The sequence below is a fragment of the Antechinus flavipes genome, chromosome 2 (assembly GCF_016432865.1).
Source record: "Antechinus flavipes isolate AdamAnt ecotype Samford, QLD, Australia chromosome 2, AdamAnt_v2, whole genome shotgun sequence".
Lineage (NCBI taxonomy): Eukaryota > Metazoa > Chordata > Mammalia > Dasyuromorphia > Dasyuridae > Antechinus > Antechinus flavipes.
Window position 1 is genome coordinate 493,522,419 of NC_067399.1, and position 22,495 is coordinate 493,544,913.

Consider the following 22,495-nt stretch of genomic DNA (forward strand, 5'->3'; position numbering starts at 1 on the left):
CCCAAGATTTGATTTTTTCTATCTAATCTGTTGTCAAAAGTCTATAGATTTCATCTCTGTAACTCCCTTTTCTTGTATCTGACCCTGCCACCACTTTAGTTCAGCCTCTAATCACTCACTATTGCATGACTGTCATGTACCATGACACCTAATTGTCTGCCTGTCTCAAGCCTTCCTAATACATTTCAATTAGCTGTCAAAATGATTTTCCTACACAATAAATTTTATTGGCTTTCATATTACCTCCAGGATAAAAAAATGCTTTTCAAGTCCCTTTCAAAATCCTTCATTACCTCTCCTCATTCCATTTCCAGGATTCTTACACTTTTTACTGCCATAAGAAATTGACTCTGGCCTCTTTGTATATTCCTTGAACAAGGTTCCTTGAACCTTATCTGCCAATTCTTAAGCATTTTTACTGGTTGTCTCTCAATTCCTCCCCTCCCCCAGTGCCTAAAATACTCTACCTCCTACCTTTCTTAAAGTTTCAACAAATAGCCCAACTTCTGAAGAAAGATTGTGCTGATTCATATTAGTTCTTCTGCCTTCCCTCTTGGATATTTGTCTTTTCACATTAGATTATAACTCTTTAAAAGAGAATAATGATTAGCATGTTTATTGTTTTTTGTATTATTTAGTGTTTATTGACTGAACAATGTGAGACAAGTTCTGGAGGTAGGAACAAAATTTGGACAACCATTGGATGCTTAAGAGTAAGTGAAAGTGAATTACAGATGAGACAAAAATTCAAATCTTTGGTGTACTCAACAGAAACAGGGTAGTTTGAAAAAGAAGTAGCAGGGTCAAGATTCAAATCCAGGTCCTTTCAAAACCAGCCACAACTAAAAGGAGAAAGTAACTAACCTAAAAAAAAATTAGGTCAAACAAAAGGTCGGACTTTAGAAGACCTAGGTTGTTATTAGCTTTAGTCTCAGGTACATTAATTAATCTTTCCTTGCCTCTTTCCCCATCTGTAAAATAGGCATAATTATATCTTCTTTCTCCAGGAGGAGAGAAAAATAACAGTGAAAGTGCTTTCACCCTATAAGTAGAAGTATGCAATATAAATGCAAAGAATTATAATAGACTCAAAAAATGTCCTTACTCTAAAAGTTCATATATAATATAATATGGATGATAAATAAAAGGAGTCATATTTAGGTAGATGTGAGGGGCAAATTTGACTTCCCTCAAAACTGCTTATGAATGACATGTTAGGCTGGAATTGACCATTTGGTACAATTTTGATGTTAAACTTGTTAAATCTAACAGAACAATTTGTGAATGCCCTAAATGAATGTTTAATGAGGCAAATGATCTCTAGCCTCACTTCATATGAGTTTGTTGACATAAGACACACCACATAATTGTAAACTTAAAACCAGATTCACATAAAAAGATATATAATCATAGTACATATAACTTTCTTCAAGAAACAAATTGCTGATTGATATAAAATATTAAGAGCAATCGGTACTGACATGGAGGTAGTAGGAGTGAAAGGCATAGCAGATAAAACTGTTACAGATAAAATCCAATAAAGGTCAACCAAAGCCTATTCTCTCCAAACCAGGTAACAGTTTATTCATAGAGCATCAAAACTATTAATAAAAGGGTTAACAATTTGCTTCAGTTTCTAGACAAAGAGAAAAGACTGGGGATGAAACTTATAAGCATAGGATGTTACAAATCACTCTTGATCTGAGAAATGCAAATTAAGACAACTCTGAGATACCACTACACACCTCTCAGATTGGCTAAGATGACAGGAAAAAATAATGACAAATGTTGGAGGAGATGTGGGAAAACTGGGACACTGATACATTGTTGGTGGAGTTGTGAACAGATCCAACCATTCTGAAGAGCAATTTGGAATTATGCCCAAAAAGTTATCAAACTGTGCATACTGATCCAGCAATGCTTCTACAGGGCTTATATCCCAAAGAGATCTTAAAGGAGGGAAAGGAACCGGTATGTGCCAAAATGTTTGTAGCAGCCCTGTTTGTAGTGGCTAGAAACTGGAAAATGAATGGATGCCCATCAATTGGAGAATGGTTGAATAAATTGTGGTATATGAATGTTATGGAATATTATTGTTCTATAAGAAATGACCAGCAGGATGATTTCAGAGGGGCTTGGACAGACTTACATGAACTGATACCAAGTGACATGAGCAGAACTAGGAGATCATTATACACTTCAACAACAATACTATATGAGATGTATTCTGATTGAAGTGGATATTTTCGACAAAGAGAAGATCCAATTCAGTTCCAATTGATCAATGATGGACAGAATCAGCTACACTCAGAGAAAGAACACTAGGAAATGAATGTGGACTACTTGCATTTTTGTTTTTCTTCCCAAGTTATTTTTACCTTTCTGAATCCGATTTTTCTTGTGCAACAAGAGAACTGTACGGATCTGTACATATATATTGTATCTAAAATATACTTTAACATGTTTAACATGTATGAGACTGCCTATCATCTAAGGAAGGAAGGTGGAGAGAGGGAAGGGAAAAGTTGGAATAGAAGTGAGTGCAAGGAACAATGTTGAAAAATTACCCATGCATATGTTCTTGTCAATAAAAAGCTATTAAAAAAAAGTTACCAAAAAAAAAAAAAAAAGAAAGAAAGAAAGAAACATAGGCATAGAACAAAGAACAGAATAGGATAAGTGAGAAAATCATGCCATTGTTTATGAGATTGGGAACATCATGGAGGTGAGGAGGGACCATGAATGGTTAAATTAAGGAAGGTGAGCACACACGCATGCCATTCCTCTGCAATGAATAAATGCTTTGGGAATTTGCGGGACCCAACTGCATGCACTGATAGTGGACAAAAAGAGACTCATAGGCACCTGAGAATGAAATCACCCTTAACTGGCAAGGATGAGGCCTCTCTACTCTTTTTGGGAGGCAAGATAATTGCAGTTAAGTGACTTGCCCAGTGTCACACTGCCTGATTAAGCTCAGGTACTCTGGAATCCTGAGCTAGTGCTCGTTCTGCTGCACCATCTAGCTGTCCCCAGCCTGTCCATTCAAGGAAAGCACAGATGTCATGGAGTTTCTGGAGATATGAAGTTAATAAGGGATACTAAGTTTCCTGGGCATGAAATGGGTATGCTGGTTGTGCTGTGAGGTAATAATTCCCCAAGAGTTAAAGTGTTTTATAAGGGGACTGAATCTCTTCAATAACTCATAACTCAAAGTTGTTTTTGTTTTTTTTTTTTAACTTTGAATCTATTTTAAGAGGGAGATTGAACTTCTGTACTCTTAAGCTTCTACATTCAGGTAGAAAAATGGCTGACGTAAATTACAGAATATCATGTTTTTTAAATAGAATCAATGAAATCAATTATAAAATAGAAAGTCAAAACTAATTTTCACAGAGCTATATCTCCTAGAGAAAGAAAGGCCTGAAATCAAGTCCCATTTGCGGTAAATTCCAATTGTGTGACCCTGGAAAAGTCACTTAACCTCTGAATGTCCCCAAATAACTCTCAGAATCTCAATTGCAGAAGTTATTTTGTTTGAAAATTTTAAACCTAAGAGCTTCTATAATCCAGATTCCAAACACAATTTTAATAATTATAATGGAAGCAAATACATGTTAAATCTTAGAAACAAAAGCACTAAGATTTTCAAGTAACCAGAACACACACAAAGGTACTTTTAAATTTTAATAAAAATTGGATATAGCTATAAAAAAGTTTAAACATTTTTTAAGGTAACAATTTCATGAAGAAAAAATTCTCTATAAGCAACTAGTTTCAAAATATTCCTAGCAGTTTTCATTCTCCTACATACTGATCTTGTATTCTTCTAAAAGAAGATAGAGCATTTAAAAGTAGAAAATGCAAATATTTTTCAGCAATGGTGCTTCACAAGTGAAATGTGGGCACGATTCACTTTGTGTTTCATAATCATGGCATTTTAAGATTTCTTTAAATGTTCAGTCCTTTAGGATTAATTTGAAAGGGCCTAAGGTAAAAAGCTCCAACACTCCCAATGACTGGTACCATTTCATCATCTTTGATTTCTCATGATGAAACTGTACCCACACGCATTATTCTGAATAGCACGTTGAGATTGTTACTCCGAATTGCATCTCGACAAGCACTAACCACCTGGTTCTTTGGTTTTCCAACTGCAAAAAGAAAAAAGTTATTATTAAAGAACATGAGCCTTTAAATCAAAAGATCCCATTTTAAGGTAAAGACAAAACTGGGAAGTTTAATTAGATTAAGCACCTGAAAGGACCTTCTTTAGAGACATACAGTCCAAACTTCTTTTACACATCAGGACACTCAGTTCCAAGAAGATACACTAATTTGAGCAAAGTCAGAAGGAGGGCCAGTGCCATTACTAAAATCTAAGTTTTATTCCAACTCCAGTGCTCCTTTCCTTATGCCAAAGTACCTTATAAAGATTGTATGATGAAATACTAACAATTATCAAAGGACTTACTTGAAATCAGAAAATACCTAACAGGAAATCTAGTTTGAGTTTTCTTTCCTTGGCATATATCAGAGAATAACGATCAATTTTAGAATATTTCAAAGTTTTCAAGGCACATTTTCATAACCTGTAAGGTTGATTAAAAAAAATATATCCCCCAAAATAAACAAAGATGGTCCAAATATTCCCCACTGTTGAAAGTGAAAGCTAGTAAGTCTGCCAGAGTGTCTGAGCTGAGATTCAAGTTCGTTACTTCTGTCACAATGTACATGCTTTTAAGAACTTCAAACAATAAAGCTATTTCTACCCAATGTACATTGTCATCATTTAATTTTTGACTCATATAAAACAAATCCTTCAACATGGTAGGGCTGAAATACAGGTATTTATGTTTTAAAATCGTAAGTACTGACTTTAAAAAATATACTTCTCTAGTTGTTTCTTTGGAACTAAGCTTTGGCCTGTTCTGCAAAATTTGGGCTAAGTCATTATTAATCAGAGAAATGCAGATTAAGACAACTCTGAGATACCACTACATACCTGTCAGACTGGCTAGAATGACAGGGAAAAATAATGCAGAATGTTGGAGGGGATGTGGGAAAATAGGGACACTGATACATTGTTGGTGGAATTGTGAATACATCCAACCATTCTGGAGAGCAATTTGGAACTATGCTCAAAAAGTTATCAAACTGTGCATAACCTTTGATCCAGCAGTGTTTCTACTGGGCTTATACCCCAAAGAGATACTAAAGAAGGGAAAGGGACCTGTATGTGCCAAAATGTTTGTGGCAGCCCTCTTTGTAGTGGCCAGAAACAGGAAACTGAGTAGATGTCCATCAATTGGAGAATAGATGAATAAGTTGTGGTATATGAATATTATGGAATATTATTGTTTGGTAAGAAATGACCAGTAGGATGATTTCAGAAAGGCCTGGAGAGACTTACATGAACTGATGATGAGTGAAATGAGCAGAACCAGGAGATCATTTTATACTTCAACAACAATACTATATGATGAACAATTCTGATGGACCTGGCTGAACTGAACCAGCTACGCTCAGCGAAAGAACTCTGGGAGATGACTAAGAACCATTACATAGAATTCCCAATCCTTATATTTTTGCCTGCCTGCATTTTTGGTTTTCTTCACAAGCTAATTGTACAATATTTCAGAGTCCAATTCTTTTTGTACAGCAAAATAACGGTTTGGACATGTATACTTATTTTGTATTTAATTTATACTTTAACATATTTAACATTATTGGTCATCCTGCCATCTAGGGGAGGGGGTAGGGGGAAGAAGGGGAAAAATTGGAACAAAAGGTTTGGCAATTGTCAATATTGCAAAATTACCCATGCGTATTAACTTGTAAATAAAAAGCTATTAAAAAAATTTAAAAATAACGGGCTTATTGGACATTTGTCTGATACCAGTCAGATAGCTGACTTCTGGAGGAATGACTTCAATCAGTAACAATGATTTTTCAGGGTGGGTACGACAAAAACGGATGGCCACAAAATCAAACTTACCTCGAAGACGACCAGCTCTTTGTATAGCTTGGTTTACTGCTTTTAAATTGCCTAAAAGCTCTGTATGGTTGTTGCAGCGAATTTTATAACCATTTAACAAATCCTTGTTAAGGTCATAAAGTTCCACATAGCGTTTCTTCATTGTTTTCCTATATGAATTAACAGAAATATTACTGTCAATCCATCTTCAATGTGGCAGACAAGAGGGGAACAAAATTCTTAGAAATTAAGAGGATAAAAAGACACTAATCTTAGCAATAGTTTCATTAAAATGGATTCACTGCATTTAGTGACCTGCAAGTTTTACAAAATTATCTCAAAGAAAATTTACATTCTAAGATAATGGAAAAAAGGTAACATATCTTTTGTTAGCTCTTGTCCTAATTCAGAGAACAGAAAGATGACACTTTTGTACCTCAGCAAAGAAGTTACACTAAAAGTATAAAGTACCCAAAAGAAGTATAAAAACATAGAAGCTTGAAAAGTGGACAGTTTTGGGGGAAAGTTCTAAATACTAAGTTCTGTTTAGGACATGTTAACTTTGAGATGAATGGAGAGCATTCAATGTTACATGTCTAAAAGGCAATTGGTAATGTAGGACTGGAGCCCAGGAGAGAGACCAGGGGCTAGAAAGACAAATATATTCCAATACAGCTATATAAGGTTAGAGGAAGATAAGCAACCATTTCCACAGAGATGATCACTGAATTCAGGAGATCTAGTGCTATCAAGTGAGAACAGTGAAAAGAAATGGGGAACCCAAGATATAAGCCTACGGGATATCCATAATTGGAGGGTGTGATATGGAAGAAGAATCTGAAAAGGAAACAGAGTCATTCAGAACTAGGAAAGAAACATGTCATGAAAATCCAACAAGGAGAAAATAGTTACCAGAAAGTAATTGCAAGTGCTACAAAGAGATTAAAAAGGATCAGGGTTGAGAAAAAGGCCTGTTTAGTTTTTAAACAGACAAAAAACAGGTCTATCAAAGGAACTGAACATACAGAGGCAAACAAGCTCAGTAGTCTAGTATTTGATAGAATGGAAGACCCTAGCTACTGGAGTAAAAAGAATTACTATTTGGCAAACTTTTTGGGAAAATTGGAAAACAAATGGCCAGGAATTAGGTATAAACTTTACATCTTATATTATAAACAAGATTTATTCCAAATGGAGCATAACTTAAGACGTAAAGGGTGACATTCAGAATAAAGGAGACAAGCAAGCAAAGCAATTTTTGTTGTTGTTGGGTTTTTGTTTTGTTTTGTTTTGTTTTTTGCTGAGGCAATTAGGATTAAGTGACTTTCCCAGGGTCACACAGCCAAGAAGTATTAAGTGTCTGAGATCAGATTTGAACTCAGGTCCTCCCCGACTTCAGGTCTGGTGCTCTATCTACTGAATCATCTAGCTGCCCCACAAAGCAATTACTTGATAGATTTATGAATAGAGCAAAAGTTCATGACCAAGGAACAGAAGAATCTCAGAAAGTAAAACTGGACTATTTTCATTACATAAAATTTAAAAGCTTTGGCACAAATACCACCAATTGTACCTAAAATTAAAAGTACAACATTTCCCCAAGTTTAGTGTTTATTGGTTATACAAAAGTAGCTCATTAAGAAAAACAAGACCTTAATGATTTTATTCCACCAAAGTTACTTTCCAAGAATGTGTAAAGAGCAATCATTCAGGTAATTAATCAACCAGCATTTATGTTCAAGTGACATGAATGCAAAAAAGGCAAAAACAGCCCATGCTCTCAAAAAGTTCACATTCAAATGGGGGAAACAATTGAACAAAGGAAAGACCACCTTAGAGAATGGCATGAACTGCTGAAGAATGCAGAAAAGGCTTCTTGGAAGAGATGATACTCAAGCTTTGGGATTCCAAGACTAAGAATTTAGGAGCAAAGACATTCCAAGTGTGAGCAACAGTTGAAGAGAGAGAAAAGATGAACTGATCAGAGTGTGTGTAAAGACGGGCATAACATAAGATAAGTGAAAGGTAGGAAAGGACCAAGTTGTGAAATACTTTAAATGCTAATAGACTTTACATGTGATCTTGAACTAATACAAATCTATAAGGAATCCATGCTCTTATTTGGACAGTACATGATAATGTCAAAATGTAAGACTGCGATTTTTTTTGCCTCAGTTGCTATTTAAAATGGATTCCTTATAGATCGTGGGGTCACTGGATAATTCTAATGATAGATAATACTAAACTAATTGTATTGAGTTCTGAAATCTTTTAAGGCATCCCCAGTGACATTTCCAGCCACCAGAATAATTCAGCTTAGTAAACTATACGTGAAAAATCAAATATAGTATCATTAAATATATTTTTGACAGAAACTACAGAAGAATGGTAAACTGGGTCAGTAACTGAAGAGGAAGAGGATGAGTTGAATTGCATTTAGAAAATTATTGGTGTTTTTCATAATCTAATAATAAGCAGGGATTTTTTTTTTTTTTTTTTGCCACCAAGTCCCTTCTTTTTAACACTCATATTCTCCTTTGGATACAATATGACTATAAATGATGGAAAATAATCATCATCATTTTTTAAAGCTTGCAAATTATCTCATTTAAGCTTCATAACAACTTTGTGAAACAAATACTGTGGTATTTATATAATATCTATTTTCCAAATGAAGACATTGAGACTAAGGGAGATTAAAGTATACTTGTTCATCGCCACATAGAGAGTGTCTGAAATGAGATTTGAATCCATTTTCTTGATACCCAGTCCAAAATCTCTTTTATGTCTTGTACACTGCCTTTCTATGGAATGCTACATTCTGAGAAGAATCTTAATTTTAAGAGACCCAATATAGTGAGTATAAGTAATCTAACATATTAACAGCATTAGCATATGATTAAGATGTAGGGCCCCCTCCTCAAAAAAAAAAAAAGCATCATCTAGGATATGTATGCCTATAAAAGGAGGTGAGCAAATAATGACAGAGAGCAGCTGGGTGGCTAGATATCCCATTGAAATCCATAAAACACAGTACCACCAAAGTCTGCAGCATATGTTCCATGTATTGGGACAGTTGAACAAGAATGGCACAAGATGTGTGGACATGCAAGAGTTGTGATCTTCATTAGAGGAGGGAATTTCAAATCAATATATTAGTGTGATCCTGGATCCATTCAAATACCTATGAAATATCAGTAGGTAGTTAAAGAAAGGTGTTTGTTCCTTCAACTTTATGAAGCTGGAATCTAAAGGAATTGCACAAGTAGCCATCTGATAAATTTTAGTTCTTTATACCTAAACAATCACTGGGTAAATTTGACGAAACCTCCATGAGGCAAGTGACATGTGACATATAAAACATTTTAGATGGAAACAATGATTGCACACATTTTCTAAAACGCTAACAGTCTTTGCCATAGTGACTACTCACATGTCCCTCATAAGACGTGCATCCTCAGCCCGGACCAACAAACTACGGATCAAATTGGAATGATCAGCCATATCAGCACTGAGTTTCTGGTGCACAGAATGATATTCATCCACCTGGCAAAATTAACAATTGTAGATTTATTGAAAGACTAGCATATTCTACAAAGACCAAATGTAAATAATTCTGAAATCAGCTTTGCTTACTAAAGAGGCAAATATCTCTTTTCCCTTTTCCCCAGTCAGCAAGATTCACTTATGTAAATATCTTATAACTGACACATTCCAAATGACAAGTTAAAAAATATTCACAAATGCTGTTACTGTGGGTCCATACCTTAACTAGTACTTTCCGTAACTCTTCAAAGTAAACAGGGAAATCAGCTTCTACCTGAAGATCTTCAATACCAAAAAAGGAAGCCATAGACTGGATGATATCCCCAGCCAGATCAATATCATCAGTATTGACAGTGATCTAACAGGATAAAAATTAGTATATCAGATTTGGCCTTTTTCCTCTTAAAACTTATACACATAGCAAATAACTGTTAGATGCCACATAATGCACAGCACCTTCTAATATGGAAGGTGGAGGGAAGACATTGAGGAGCTTCTTCCAGATCCTCTATTTAAGGTGGGGGTCAATGGCAGCCACCTCATCATTTCTCCCCTGACTACAGGACTTCATGATGCCCCATTAACAGGGACCCTACCTATCCCCCAGCTTTTACTTCTTTATATGTGTCTTTTCCCCATAAAACTGAGCAACTTGAGGGAAAGGATGGGTTTTTGCCTTTCTTGTATCCAAACATTCAATACACTTCTTACCACATTGCAAGCACTTAACACATGTTTATTGACTGCCTGATGGATGTATTTACATTGCTGGATCCTGACTTACTGGCCAATTTTCTATCATTAAAACAAAAATAAGCCAGCTGTGGTCCTTTACATTTTAAACCCTATTCCTGTTATCTTCATCTTTTCTACCTCTATGCTTTTGTACCCTCTCTCATGCTTTTCTCCTAGCATCTCCATTTGTTGTCATCCTCTGGAATTGAAAATCTTTTGTGGGATACAATATTCCCATGAGAGCTATGAAAAAAAGTAAAACATTTAGTGTGCCAATATTTAGGCTGGCAGCAATAGCAATAACATATAAGCCAATTTTAAGTGATGGCCATGAGACTGCCACTAACATACCCTTGTCCTCATCATAATCTCAAATAGCTGCCATATCAATCACCATCCAGGGCTTCAGACACGAGGGCAGAGCTGGCCCCTAACCTGGCCCTCTGCCTCCTGTAAATACAGATGTTTTAGATTCTAACTTCAATGTCAAAGAAATAAATAGCAAGTACAAGGGCTGAAATGATTGGATTGTGACAGAAAGACTTCTCTTTATGGTACTTTCACTTGTTTTCCAGTGCCTCACCAGGACACTGTCCTCACTCTAAAAAAGACTGGATAAGCAGAAAGAAGGTAATTATGCAATTATCACCTCTCCAGTTGGTTTTATTTTTATACAGAGATGCCCATTATTTCGTAGAGATGTGAAACAGATTTGGAACGGAGCACTTTGAATTTCACTATCGTCAGGTAACAGGAAGTTCTGGTTCAGCCACAAGACAACCTTAAAAAACATGTAATAAAATGAAATAGCTGTTTTAGAAAGGGTTAGAAATACATAGCCATTTTTTTTTTTAGCTTTTTCTTTTCTTTTTTTTTCTTTTTTTTCTTTTTTTTTGCAATTGTTTAGTTTATTTACCAGAAGACTGAGTGTGGTCACAGTGGGAAAGTTCTTTGAAACTGAAGGAATAAAATGCCTCTTGGGAAAAACATGCTCTTAAGCCTGGATTGTCAGGAAGCTTTGCCAAAGTGAGTTGTCTTTACACCTGCACTCCCTCTAGTGGCCAACCCTGTTTTAGCTTTTTATTTTCAAAATACATGTACAGTTTTCAACATTCACCCTTGCAAAACCTTGTGTTCCAAATTTTTTTCTCCCTCCCTTCTCCTACCCCCTCCCTTAGACAGCAAGTAATCCAAGTAATATATGTTAAACATGTGCAACTCCTTCTATACATATTACCACAATTATCATGCTGCACAAGAAAAAAAAGATCAAAAAGGAAAAAATGAGAAAGAAAACAAAAGGCAACAACAACAAAAATGGTAAAAATACTATGTTATGATGCAGATCATAGCCATTCTTAACATAACAGAAAAGGCAAATGACAAATGCTGTTGGGGATATAGAAAAATAGGATATAATTCATTGTTGGAGTTATGAATTGTTCCAACCATTCTAGTAAACAATGTGGAATTATGCCCAAAGGGCTATAAACCTATGCACACTCTTTGACCCAATAATACCAGTACTAGGTCTGTATTCCAAAAAAATTAAAGGGAAAAAATGTACAAAAATATGTATAGCAGCTCTTTTTGTGATGACAAAAAAATGTATATTAAGGGAATGCTCATCAATTGAGAAATGACTGAACAAGTTGTGACATATGATTGTGATAAAATACTACTATGCCATTAAAAATAAAGAGCAGGAGGAGTACAACAAAACCTGGCAAGGCTTACATGAATTAATACAAAATGAAGTGAGCAGGACCAGGAGAACATTGTACACAGTAACAGCAATAAAGACTTAGCTACTATGTTTAATACAATGATCCAAGACATTTCCAAATGAAACATGATGAAAAATGCTATTCATTCCCAGAAGTGATGAACTGAGGGCAGACTGAAACATACTTTTTTTAATGGTCTTTTATCTTTACAAATACAAGCAATGATAGTTTTCAACATTCATCTTCATAAAATCTTGTGTTTCCAATTTTTCTCCCTCTCCTCCCCCCACCCAAGACAGGTTAAATGTGTACAATTATTCTAAACATATTTTTAGATTCATCATGCTGTGCAAAAAATTAATAATCAGATTGAAAGAGAAAAAACCAAAAGGAAAAAAACAAGCAAACATTAAGAAAGAGATGAAAAATATTATGCTTTGATTCACATTCAGTCCTCACAGTTCTCTCTCTGTATATGCATGGTACCTACCATCGTAAGTCTATTGGAATTACCTTCAATCACTTCATTGTTGAAAAGAGCCAAGTCCAACACAGTTGATCATCATATAATTTTGTTGTTAACTGTGTACAATGAATGTTCTCTGGGCTCTGCTCACTTTTCTTAGCTCAATTCATGTGAGTCTTTCCAGACTTTTCTGAAATCAGCTTGCTCATCATTTCTTACAGCACAATAATATTCCATAATATTATATACCATAATTTATTCAGCCATTTCCCCAAATGATGGGCATCCACTCAATTATCAATTCCTTGCCACCAGTAAAAGAGCTGCTACATTTTTGCACATGTGGTTCTTTTCCCTTTTTTATAATCTCTTTGGGAGACAGAGCACTCCTAGATTAAAGGGTATGAACAGAGCTTTTGGGGCATAGTTTCAAATTGTTCTCCAGAATGCTTAGATCAGTTCACAACTCCACCAACAATATTAGTGTTCCAATTTTCCCACATCCCCTCCAACATTCATCTATTATCCTTTCCTGTTATTTTAGTCAATCTGGGAGATGTGGTACCTCAAAGTTGTCTTAATTTCTATTTCTCTAATCAATAGTGATTTGGACTATTTTTTCATATAACTTCAAATGGTTTTAATTCCTTAATCTGAAAATTGTCTATTTATATCCTTTGACCATTTATCAACTGAGGAATGGCTTATATTCTTATAAATTTGAGTCAATTCTCTCTATATTTTAGATCTGAGACCTTTATCAGAAACAGGTTGTAAGAAATTTTTTTTCTCAGCTTTCTACTTCCCTTCTAATCTTGGCTGCACTGATTTTGTTTGTACAAAAACTTTTAAATTTAATATGATCTAAATTACCCATTTTGCATTTCGTAATGTTCTCTAGTTCTTCTTTGAACATAAATTCCTCCCTTCTCCACAGATCTAAAAGGTAGACTATCCCTTGTTCTCCTAATTTGCTTTTGCAGCACCCTTTATGTTTAAATCATGAACTCATTTCAACCTCATCTTAGCATAGGATGTGAGCTGTTGATAAAATGCCTAGTTCTGGCATACTATTTTTCATTTTTTCCAGCAATTTTTGTCAAATAATGAGTTCTTATTCCCAAAGTCGGAGTCTTTGGGTTTATCAAACACTAGATTGTTATAGTTATTGCCTATTTTGTCCTGTGACTCTAACCTATTTCACTGATCCACTACTCTATTTCTTAGCTAATACCATGCTTTGAAATATAGTTTTAGATCTGGTACAGCTAGGGCATCTTCCTTTGTAATTTTTTCATTAATTCCCTTGAAATTCTTGACCTTTTATTCTTGAAGCATTTTTTATTTTTCTTTCCTTATTTTTTTGGCAACATGGCTAATAAGTAAATATGTTTTGAATGACTTCACATGTATAATTGATATCATATTGCTCACCTTTTCAGTGCATGGGGCAAGGTCTGGAAGAAGGGAAAGAATTTGGAACTTAATATTTTTAAATGAATGTTAAAAATAATTTTTTTCAAAACTCATCCCCTTGAAAAATAAAAATATATAACCTTTCTTGAACAAGAAACCCATACGCCTATCCTTCAATATACAAAATCTAGCCTGTGAAAATTGTCCTTAAAGTGAAACACTGAGGAAGAGGGGAGAGAGGGGGATCAGAGTCAGTGCAGAGCAGAGAACAGTCCAATTACAGATACATTAGTACTAGAAAAGGGAATTCTCTATTTCCCAGAGACCCTTATTGACACCCCACTGGGAACTAAGGAAAAAGAATTCCAAAAGAAGTCCACCAAAGAAATGGGGACCTAAGTCAGGGAATGCTTCTACTTGGTCAAGATACAGGAATGTATCTTTAAAAGAAGCTAACAATTGTACCACCCTGTTATATAGAGGAATTTGCCCCTACGAATGAAAAGTGGCCCACATATGAAAAATGGATATAAATAAAAGTGTTTTGTTACAAAATCTGTAAAGTGAAGAATAGTTTTCTTATTTTTATGTTTATTTCCTTAAGAGAAAATACATATGCTGTAAAACATATTGTAAAACAAAGACTAGTAACAAAATGCAGAATAAAATTAACAACTCAAACTCCACAGCTGTATTCCAACTCTTCCGATACTTACAACACTGATTCCACCATGGTTGTTGCCAAAATTCATAATTCCATTCTTACTATTGTATTGATCACAACCTAAATTATAACTTATTCATTTACTTATGCTTGTTCAGTGCTTCTTCAATTATCCTCATTAGGCGGTGAGCTTCCCATCTCCTCCACATATGAGGTACAAGTCCCTCAATGATTTTCTTAATAATGGATCTAGTACATGATATGTGTATCTCCAACAGTTTGCTCTACCTGAGAACTATGATTCTCTATCTTTTAAAAAATGTAGGAGAGAAGTATATAATTTTTTAAAGCACCAATTTTAGATATTAAAGAATTAGACAAATAGAAATATTAGTTCAAGTATAATACAATTTAGTATTACTGAATAGTAAAACAAGGAAAGAGAAAGAAAATTATAGTAAGAATTGTTGCAGAATGAGATTATACACAATATTATATGATGATCAACTGTGAATGACTTAGCTATTCTCAGCAATACAATGATCCAAAATAACTCCAAAGGATTCATGATGAAAAGGACTCCAAAGAAAGAACTGATGGAATTTGAATGCAGATTCAAGCATACTATTTTTACTCTTTTTTCTTGTTTGTTTGTTTGTTTGTTTGTTTTACAGTCTGGCTAATATGGAGATATGTTTTGCATGAGTGCACATGTATAAACCACATCAAATTGATTGCTTTCTCAAAAAGGAGGGAGGGAAAGAATTTGGAATTCAAATTTTTGTTGTTGTTTTTTGTTTTTTGCAAGGCAACTGGGATTAAGTGACTTGTCCAGGGTCACACAGCTAGTAAGTGTTAAGTGTCTGAGGCCAGATTTGTTCTCAGGTCCTCCTGACTTCAATGCCAGTACATTCTCCACTGTGCCATCTAGCTGTCCTAGAACTCAAATTTTTAAAAAATGATTGTTAAAAATTTGTAAATGTAATTGGAAAAAATAAAAATTTTTACAAAAAGGATTATTGTAGGAAAATGTCATTTTTTTTTCTTTCAGTTACAGAAACATCTCAGTAATGCTTTCACTATAATTACTGAATTTAAATGGGGCAATCTCAAGAGCTGTATAATTCAGACTGTTACTGTTACTAACATACACACTCTCAAGTAATTTTGCTTTCTCTGGGGTATTTCAAAAGAAATTAATATTTCTGGGGGAATATAAACAATGAACTACAAACTAAATACAAGTAAAATGTACAAAAGAAGGCTTACCCTTTGTACCCGTTCACTGACAGTAAAGTTAACAAAACTGAGTGGTTCTTTGATAGAGTCAGGGCTGCTCAGCGCATACATGGCAAATCGGGGGAGCTGTCGTGTTAATTCAAACACATGAAACAGAGTGCTATATAAAGAAAGTGAAAAGATTATGCTAATGTTGAAAGTTAACACCTTAAATCATAACATCATTTGGTCCAGGTCCTAGAAAATACATAGCAAAGCACTGAGCCAACATGATTCTATTAGAAGGTAACAACTTTTAAGTAAATTTGAGTGTGGAAATACCATATATGTTAATATGTATCTTCAATTCCCATAAACAACATAGTCGTCTAAATATAACTATATAAGGTGAAATTGAAGATTTTTCCTGGCCCTTGATTAGGGAATTGAAATCTAAGAGTTTTGGGAACAATAGCTCAGTAATAAATAACCCCCAATACAAAGGAATTTTCTCATTTCTGACAAACATAAAAACCAAAACTAGAAGTTAATAGGACACATAAAAAAAATCTTAAAATTCTCACAAACATTAGATCTAAGAACAGAAAATAGCAACCCAAATTCTTTGTTAATATTTTCTAGAAAAATCACACAATTTTTCTAGAAAATATAATAACCACAGGATCTTAAAAAAGGCCTTGACTGGATGGGAAAATTCACGAAATGGCTGTTTACTCCATGACCTGAACATTTCTGGTCAACAACCATTTGCTGAAGATTTACAATGTACAAGACATTTTGTAATAATGGGGAATGTACTCTTGACATTAATAATACACCTTGCAATCATAATGGTATAGCTTATATTTGTAAGTGTTCGGACAAAACCTTCAATTCAGTAGATATTTAATTGATGAACTGATTTGATTTTATCTAGCACTTTGTCATTTTCAAAGCATTGTTGCATATATTCTTATTGATCCTTCTAGAAACCCTATGAGGCACAATAGGTATTATTTTAGAGATGATGAAACAGAGGTTCAATGAGGTTAAATGATTTGTCCAAAATAACACAGCTAAGAAATAATGTATCCAGAATTAGTCCAGAAAACATATTATCATGTATTTTCATTTTCCAGAAAAAGGACATACTGAAATGCTTTCAAAAGTATACCAATTGCCTACCTGTTTCTGTAGCCCACAAAAGTCTTCATGTGCAAGTCCACAGGAACGTCTTTTGGTGGCATGATGGGAATCTGGATGCAGCTGGAAAGATTCTGAATGCTGGGATGCACCACATGGCTTTCACCCGGAAAAATTCCTTCAGCAAAAATAAGCACTGCTCGGATAATGGTGTCTATAGAAAGGAGGGAAAACAATAACTCAGTAACTGCACCAAAAGCATTCTGACAGTGAGCAGCTGTAAATCATTTCCTACCGTTTGAAGTTGAGATCTGTAATTCCACATGAGCAGCTTGGCTTTCAGAGCCCATATTCACTGTCAGGGATGTCTGCAGCTTGGTGTTGGCTGGGATAATTCCCCGCTGCCCATCAGACTCATTCATTGGGCTGCTTGATTCAGCCTGCTGAAAAACACCATCCAGTTCCAATTTAGTTAACCTTCCAAATAAAATGGCAATTCGACCTCTAAGCAAAGTTTGTCTGTCAGCTAGATGACACAGTATTTACCTCCCAGAGTTATTTTGAGGGTGAAAGGCAATAATAATTATAAGCCCTCAGCACAGTGCTTGGTGCATAGTAGGTGCCATGTGAATGCTTATTCCTTTCCCTTCCCTTCCCTTCTCCTATTCAGGAATCAGCTGAAAAAGGCCTTTCTGGTCTCATGCTACACTGTACAAAGCAGCGTTCTTACATTCTCTTATGTTCTTAGATTCCATTCTGCATCACTGACATTATGACATATTTGTGTGTGCCTAACTTTAACTGTACCCAAACGCCCATCATCCTGCTGACTCTAAGCACTGTGAGGACACTCAGTGCCTTCCCACCTCCCTCAGCACCGCTGCCACAGGGGGCCATGCATCCTACAGCCAGGGGGTTTTTAATGAACTACTCTTGAAGTAGGAAGAACAGTGACTTGGGGTCACAAGGCCCAGGCTCTGCTTCCTAAAGGGGGTAATCTCTGCTCGATCATTTACACTCTGGCCTCTTTTTCTCACCTCTTAGAATAAGGGGAAACTAGACAATCTCCCAGGCTCCTCCTATCTCTGATATTGTGTGATTCTGTGAATTCTATCAAAATACAAAATACATCAAAATACTGAATTTCAATAGTCACCACCATACAGTTACTAAAGCAAGACTCTTCTGGTGGTCTGCTGATGCCGTCTCCAATGACCAACTTGAATTGTTCTGGCATAGCCACAGCTTTGTTTTGAAAAATACCTTGGAGTTTTCCTCATAGTTGCGCAGTTCCAGCAACAGGTTCTGTTTCTTCTGACTTAGCTCCCTGATCAGGTCCTGTTCTACACTTGTATCCATCAGGTTGCCCTTCATTTCTGCACCACCAGGGAGATAACCCCGTACTGTCCAGGAGGTAGAAACATGACTGGATTATAGTATGTCCATTTTCAAAACATGAAGCTAATGTTCAGTCTCCCTGACTGCATTGTGAGTTTATTAAGCAAGGGAAGATTTGAGTAACAATGCTTTGGGGAGATATTTTCTACTGTTTTCTCCAATAAAATCCACAGGGGATTTAAAAAAAGAAATTATTTGTAAACTGGACCTGTGATTAGGAGCTCCCTCTACTGAAAAAGGTCAGCACCTACTCTACAACTGAAGCAACTTGTCAGAAGGAAATGTCAGTCTGAACTTAATCCCAGGCCCAGGATGAACTTAATCCCAGGATGTCTCCGGACGTCCTACCTCTCCAGACTTCCCAATGTACCTTCCCCATCCACTGAACAGCAGATTAGCTGCACATGGCCATCCATCCTGTAATCTCCCTCCACCACACCAGCAATTGCTGAAGAAAAGTTGTCTTTAAAGATGACCTCCCCAGTTCGGTCACTGCGGGCATCAACCTGAAGGAAAAAAGCAGGACTTTTTATCCATCATAAAATGTGGATTCTTAGAGTAAGGAGGTATCTATTTATAGTCATCTGACCCAACTTTCAACCCACATACATAGGAACCCTCTTCCAACATTCCTTGAACACTAGAGGAAAAAGACTGATTAATTTTCCACATAGTAGCCTGTCTGACTGCTGGGCAGCATTGTTAGGAAATTCTCTCCTTATCTAACTCAGTTTCAATTGATCAAGGATGGACAGAAGCAGCTACACCCAAAGAAAGAACACTGGGAAATGAATATAAACTGCTTGCATTTTTGTTTTTCTTCCCGGGTTATTTATACCTTCTGAATCCAATTCTCCCTGTGCAACAAGAGAACTGTTCGGTTCTGCACACATATATTATATCTAGGATATACTGTAATTTATTTAACATGTATAGAACTGCTTGCCATCTGGGAGAGGGGGTGGAGGGAAGGAGGGGAAAAATTGGAACAAAAGTGAGTACAAGGGATAACGTTGTAAAAAATTACCCTGGCATGGGTTCTGTCAATAAAAAGTTATTTAAAAAAAAAAAAAAGAAAGAAAGAAATTCTTCCTTATAGGTTTAGCCAAAAGCAGTCTCCCTGTAACACTATTTCTTGGTTCTGTTGTGACCTTCTGTCAATACACAGCCCCACTTCCACTCCCCACTTCCACTTGATACAAGGCTTCACATATTTGAAGATGGCTATCCTTTTATCTCCAAATTCCTTGCTGTAAAAGTGAGAGAAATAAACCAATTAAGGATATTTTTAAGCTGTTTCTTTGATTTGAATAATCAGGAACATTTGGTTTGTAGAATAGTGCTATTTACGTAGTTCAGTAATTTCTAGGCAAAACATATCTAGTTTAGAACTACTATTTGTCAGTCTACAATAATGGTGTATTTAAACGTTTACTACTGAACACAGAAAAATATTTGCATAAAGCTGATGAAAGTAAAAGTGACATGAGTTGAAATACTATAAACTAAGTGGAAAACTTTTCACCATGAAACAGTATACTGCTTCTTTTCATCTATTTTTCAAGTACTAAAATGTGAAATAAGAAAACCTTGCTAATTTATTTGACTGTACAAATATACTTTGATAATTTTTTAAATATTTTTATAAACTACTTTTGCAAATATAAATTAGAAAATATTATCATTTGCTTCTTGGAATCTGTTACTCCATTATACATCACTACAGATTTTACAATTTATATAGGCACAAATTTTTAAGTTCTGAAGCCATTAGCAACTTAGTAATTTGGATGATTTGTATTATAAACCAAGAATTAGAATGTTAAATTACATATAGGTGTGTAAAGCTCAAAAATGTAATATGATATAAGTTTTTTTAAAAAAGAAAAAACTAAAATGTTTCTAATTTAAACACACAAATGTAAAAAAAAATTGTTTGTTTAGGTTTACTTTGTTTAGGTTCTGTAAATTGTATTTTATATTGCAAAGTATATCACTGTACATTAAAACATGAAACTTCATAGATTTTTGTTACTATAAGTAGAATAAACATCTACAAAAAGTTAAAAAAACCAAATTCCTTGCTGTTCTAGAAAGTTGTAGAAGTAAAATAATTACAATAATTATGGATGGAAATAAATCTGCATCAACAACAAAACAGATAATAAATTAAAGGATAAATTTTTCTGGGCAATAACAATTATTACCAAAAATTTACAATGGGACACATAATATAGTGAACAGAAAATTGAGAATAAGAAGACCTGTGTTCAAGTCCAAATTTTGACACATTCTGGCTATGTGACTGAGCAAAGTCAGTTAACCTCTCAAGGACTCAGGCAACAACTTTGGTAAGACTAAGTTGCAAAGAAAGTTGCAAAGAATCCACGAACCTTATTTTACATACCATACCATTTCTGTGGAATATTGTGTTCAAACATATTAAGACAACAGGATAATACAAATGTGTACCATATAGATGGCATAGTCTGTGATGAGGATGTGGATGTCTTGTACAGAGATAACAGTGTAAAATCATATCCCTTTAAATGGGCCCAGTTCATTTCCTTTCAATAAAGTCTAGCTACTTTACAATCTCTGATATCACCACTGATCTTTCACAGATCATTCCACAAAGAACAACCGTGCCCTTCTCCTTCAGGTCTAAGTAGTGCATCAAACACAGAAACACCATCTCAATGGGAACACACGGTTCCAATTCAACTCCTAAGCAATCAAAGGTGAAGCAATTAGAGGATGGGTCCATATTTATAGCCTCTGGCAGGGTAGGTGCCAATAGCTGCCCTGCCTAATGCTACTCATTTACAATAAAGGAAACTCTAGGAAGAAAAAGATAAGAAAGAGTTTATTATCCTTGGGAGAGCTGGCCCTTAGTGAAAAGAAAGCACTAACTACTAAACAGTGTCCATGGAAACTTGACAGCTACTTTAGCCATCTCTGTGCAGCTATTACTCCAGCTTATCAACACTGGAGGCTAATTTGGGCTTGGAGTAAAAAACAAAAGACATTGATTTTTAAATTATATTAAGAAAAATTCAGAATTATCAAATGTTAGTGGGGAGAAAACAAAGATCATCTGTGTCAACCTCATCTTTCCTCTGTCCCACAATTTTGCCAACACAGAAAATGAAGCTTGGGGAGGGAAAATGACTTGCCCACTTAATATACTGTATTTTTATTTATTGTAACAGAATTCTTCCCATTAATTCTGAATTTTCAGGAAACATGCAAAAGAATAATGATTTGTTTTCAAAGTAATAACTGAATGACTAATAGGTAGGGGCAGTGTAGAAAGTATCAGGTAGCCACAGATTCTAAGTCAGTCACTCATTTCAGAAGAAAGAAATACTTTGGCAATAACAATCACTTTCATTTTTAAAAGCTCTAAATTTAATAGATTTTTTTTTGCTAGTACCATTTGTTTTTTTATATCATATTCATTTCCAAGCATATTCTCCCATCCCATTTTCTGGCAAGCCTACCCCTATAACAAAGATAGAAAAAGACAAAAAAGAATCCACCAAATCAGCTGCATTCTCCAGCATACAGTATTCCACACTCACAGTCCCCCAACTCCACAATAAAGGAAGATCCAAGATCTCAGATTAAAAGCTAAAAGGGATTTTAGAGATCATCTGCCCTAGTCCCTCTTTTTGCTGATAAAGAAAGTTGAGATCTAAAGAGGTTGCCAAAGACAAACACCTAGAAAATAGCAGTCAGAAACTGAACCCAGGTCCCTTCACTCAAAAAATGCCATTCTTCCATTCTACCACAAAGCCAGTTCATTTCCCCTACTTTTCTTCAAAGTCAAATTTGATCAAAATTAATTACAATGTTTGGGTTTTCTTTTTCTTTCCATTCATATTACTGTCATTATTATATAGTATTACCCTGCTCCTCTTACTTTACTCTACATCAGTTTGTGTTTCAATTTTCTTGAAGTCTTCAGGATCATAATTTTTATACTGCAGTGTGGTGCAGTGGATAAAGCACTGAGCCTAGAGTCAAGAAGATGAGTTCAAATTTGGTCTTGGACATTTATCCTAGTTGGATAAACCTAAGCAAGTCATTTGTATCTTTGTTCCTCATTTATAAATTGGAGATAAACTTGAAAAGAAAATGGCAAACCACTACAGTATCTTGCCAAGAAAATTCCATGGACATCATCCATGGGATCATATAAA

At 35.2% G+C, this 22,495-nt stretch overlaps 1 protein-coding gene across 1 annotated transcript in view; it reads right to left on the minus strand.

Annotated features, from left to right (window-relative positions):
- Nucleotides 1–3,674: 3,674 nt before the first annotated feature.
- The window catches only part of BBS2 (Bardet-Biedl syndrome 2), a 60,331-nt gene continuing 41,510 nt past the window's right edge, over nucleotides 3,675–22,495 (minus strand). Inside the window, exons 8-17 of the mRNA XM_051979878.1 lie at nucleotides 18,661–18,796; nucleotides 18,156–18,295; nucleotides 17,188–17,335; nucleotides 16,935–17,106; nucleotides 15,801–15,930; nucleotides 10,908–11,039; nucleotides 9,744–9,881; nucleotides 9,411–9,523; nucleotides 5,999–6,147; nucleotides 3,675–4,154 (exon numbers count right to left, since the gene is read on the minus strand). Coding sequence (XP_051835838.1) covers nucleotides 4,048–4,154; nucleotides 5,999–6,147; nucleotides 9,411–9,523; nucleotides 9,744–9,881; nucleotides 10,908–11,039; nucleotides 15,801–15,930; nucleotides 16,935–17,106; nucleotides 17,188–17,335; nucleotides 18,156–18,295; nucleotides 18,661–18,796 — 1,365 coding nt within the window. The 3' untranslated portion in view covers nucleotides 3,675–4,047. The remainder of the gene's footprint in view (nucleotides 4,155–5,998; nucleotides 6,148–9,410; nucleotides 9,524–9,743; nucleotides 9,882–10,907; nucleotides 11,040–15,800; nucleotides 15,931–16,934; nucleotides 17,107–17,187; nucleotides 17,336–18,155; nucleotides 18,296–18,660; nucleotides 18,797–22,495) is intronic.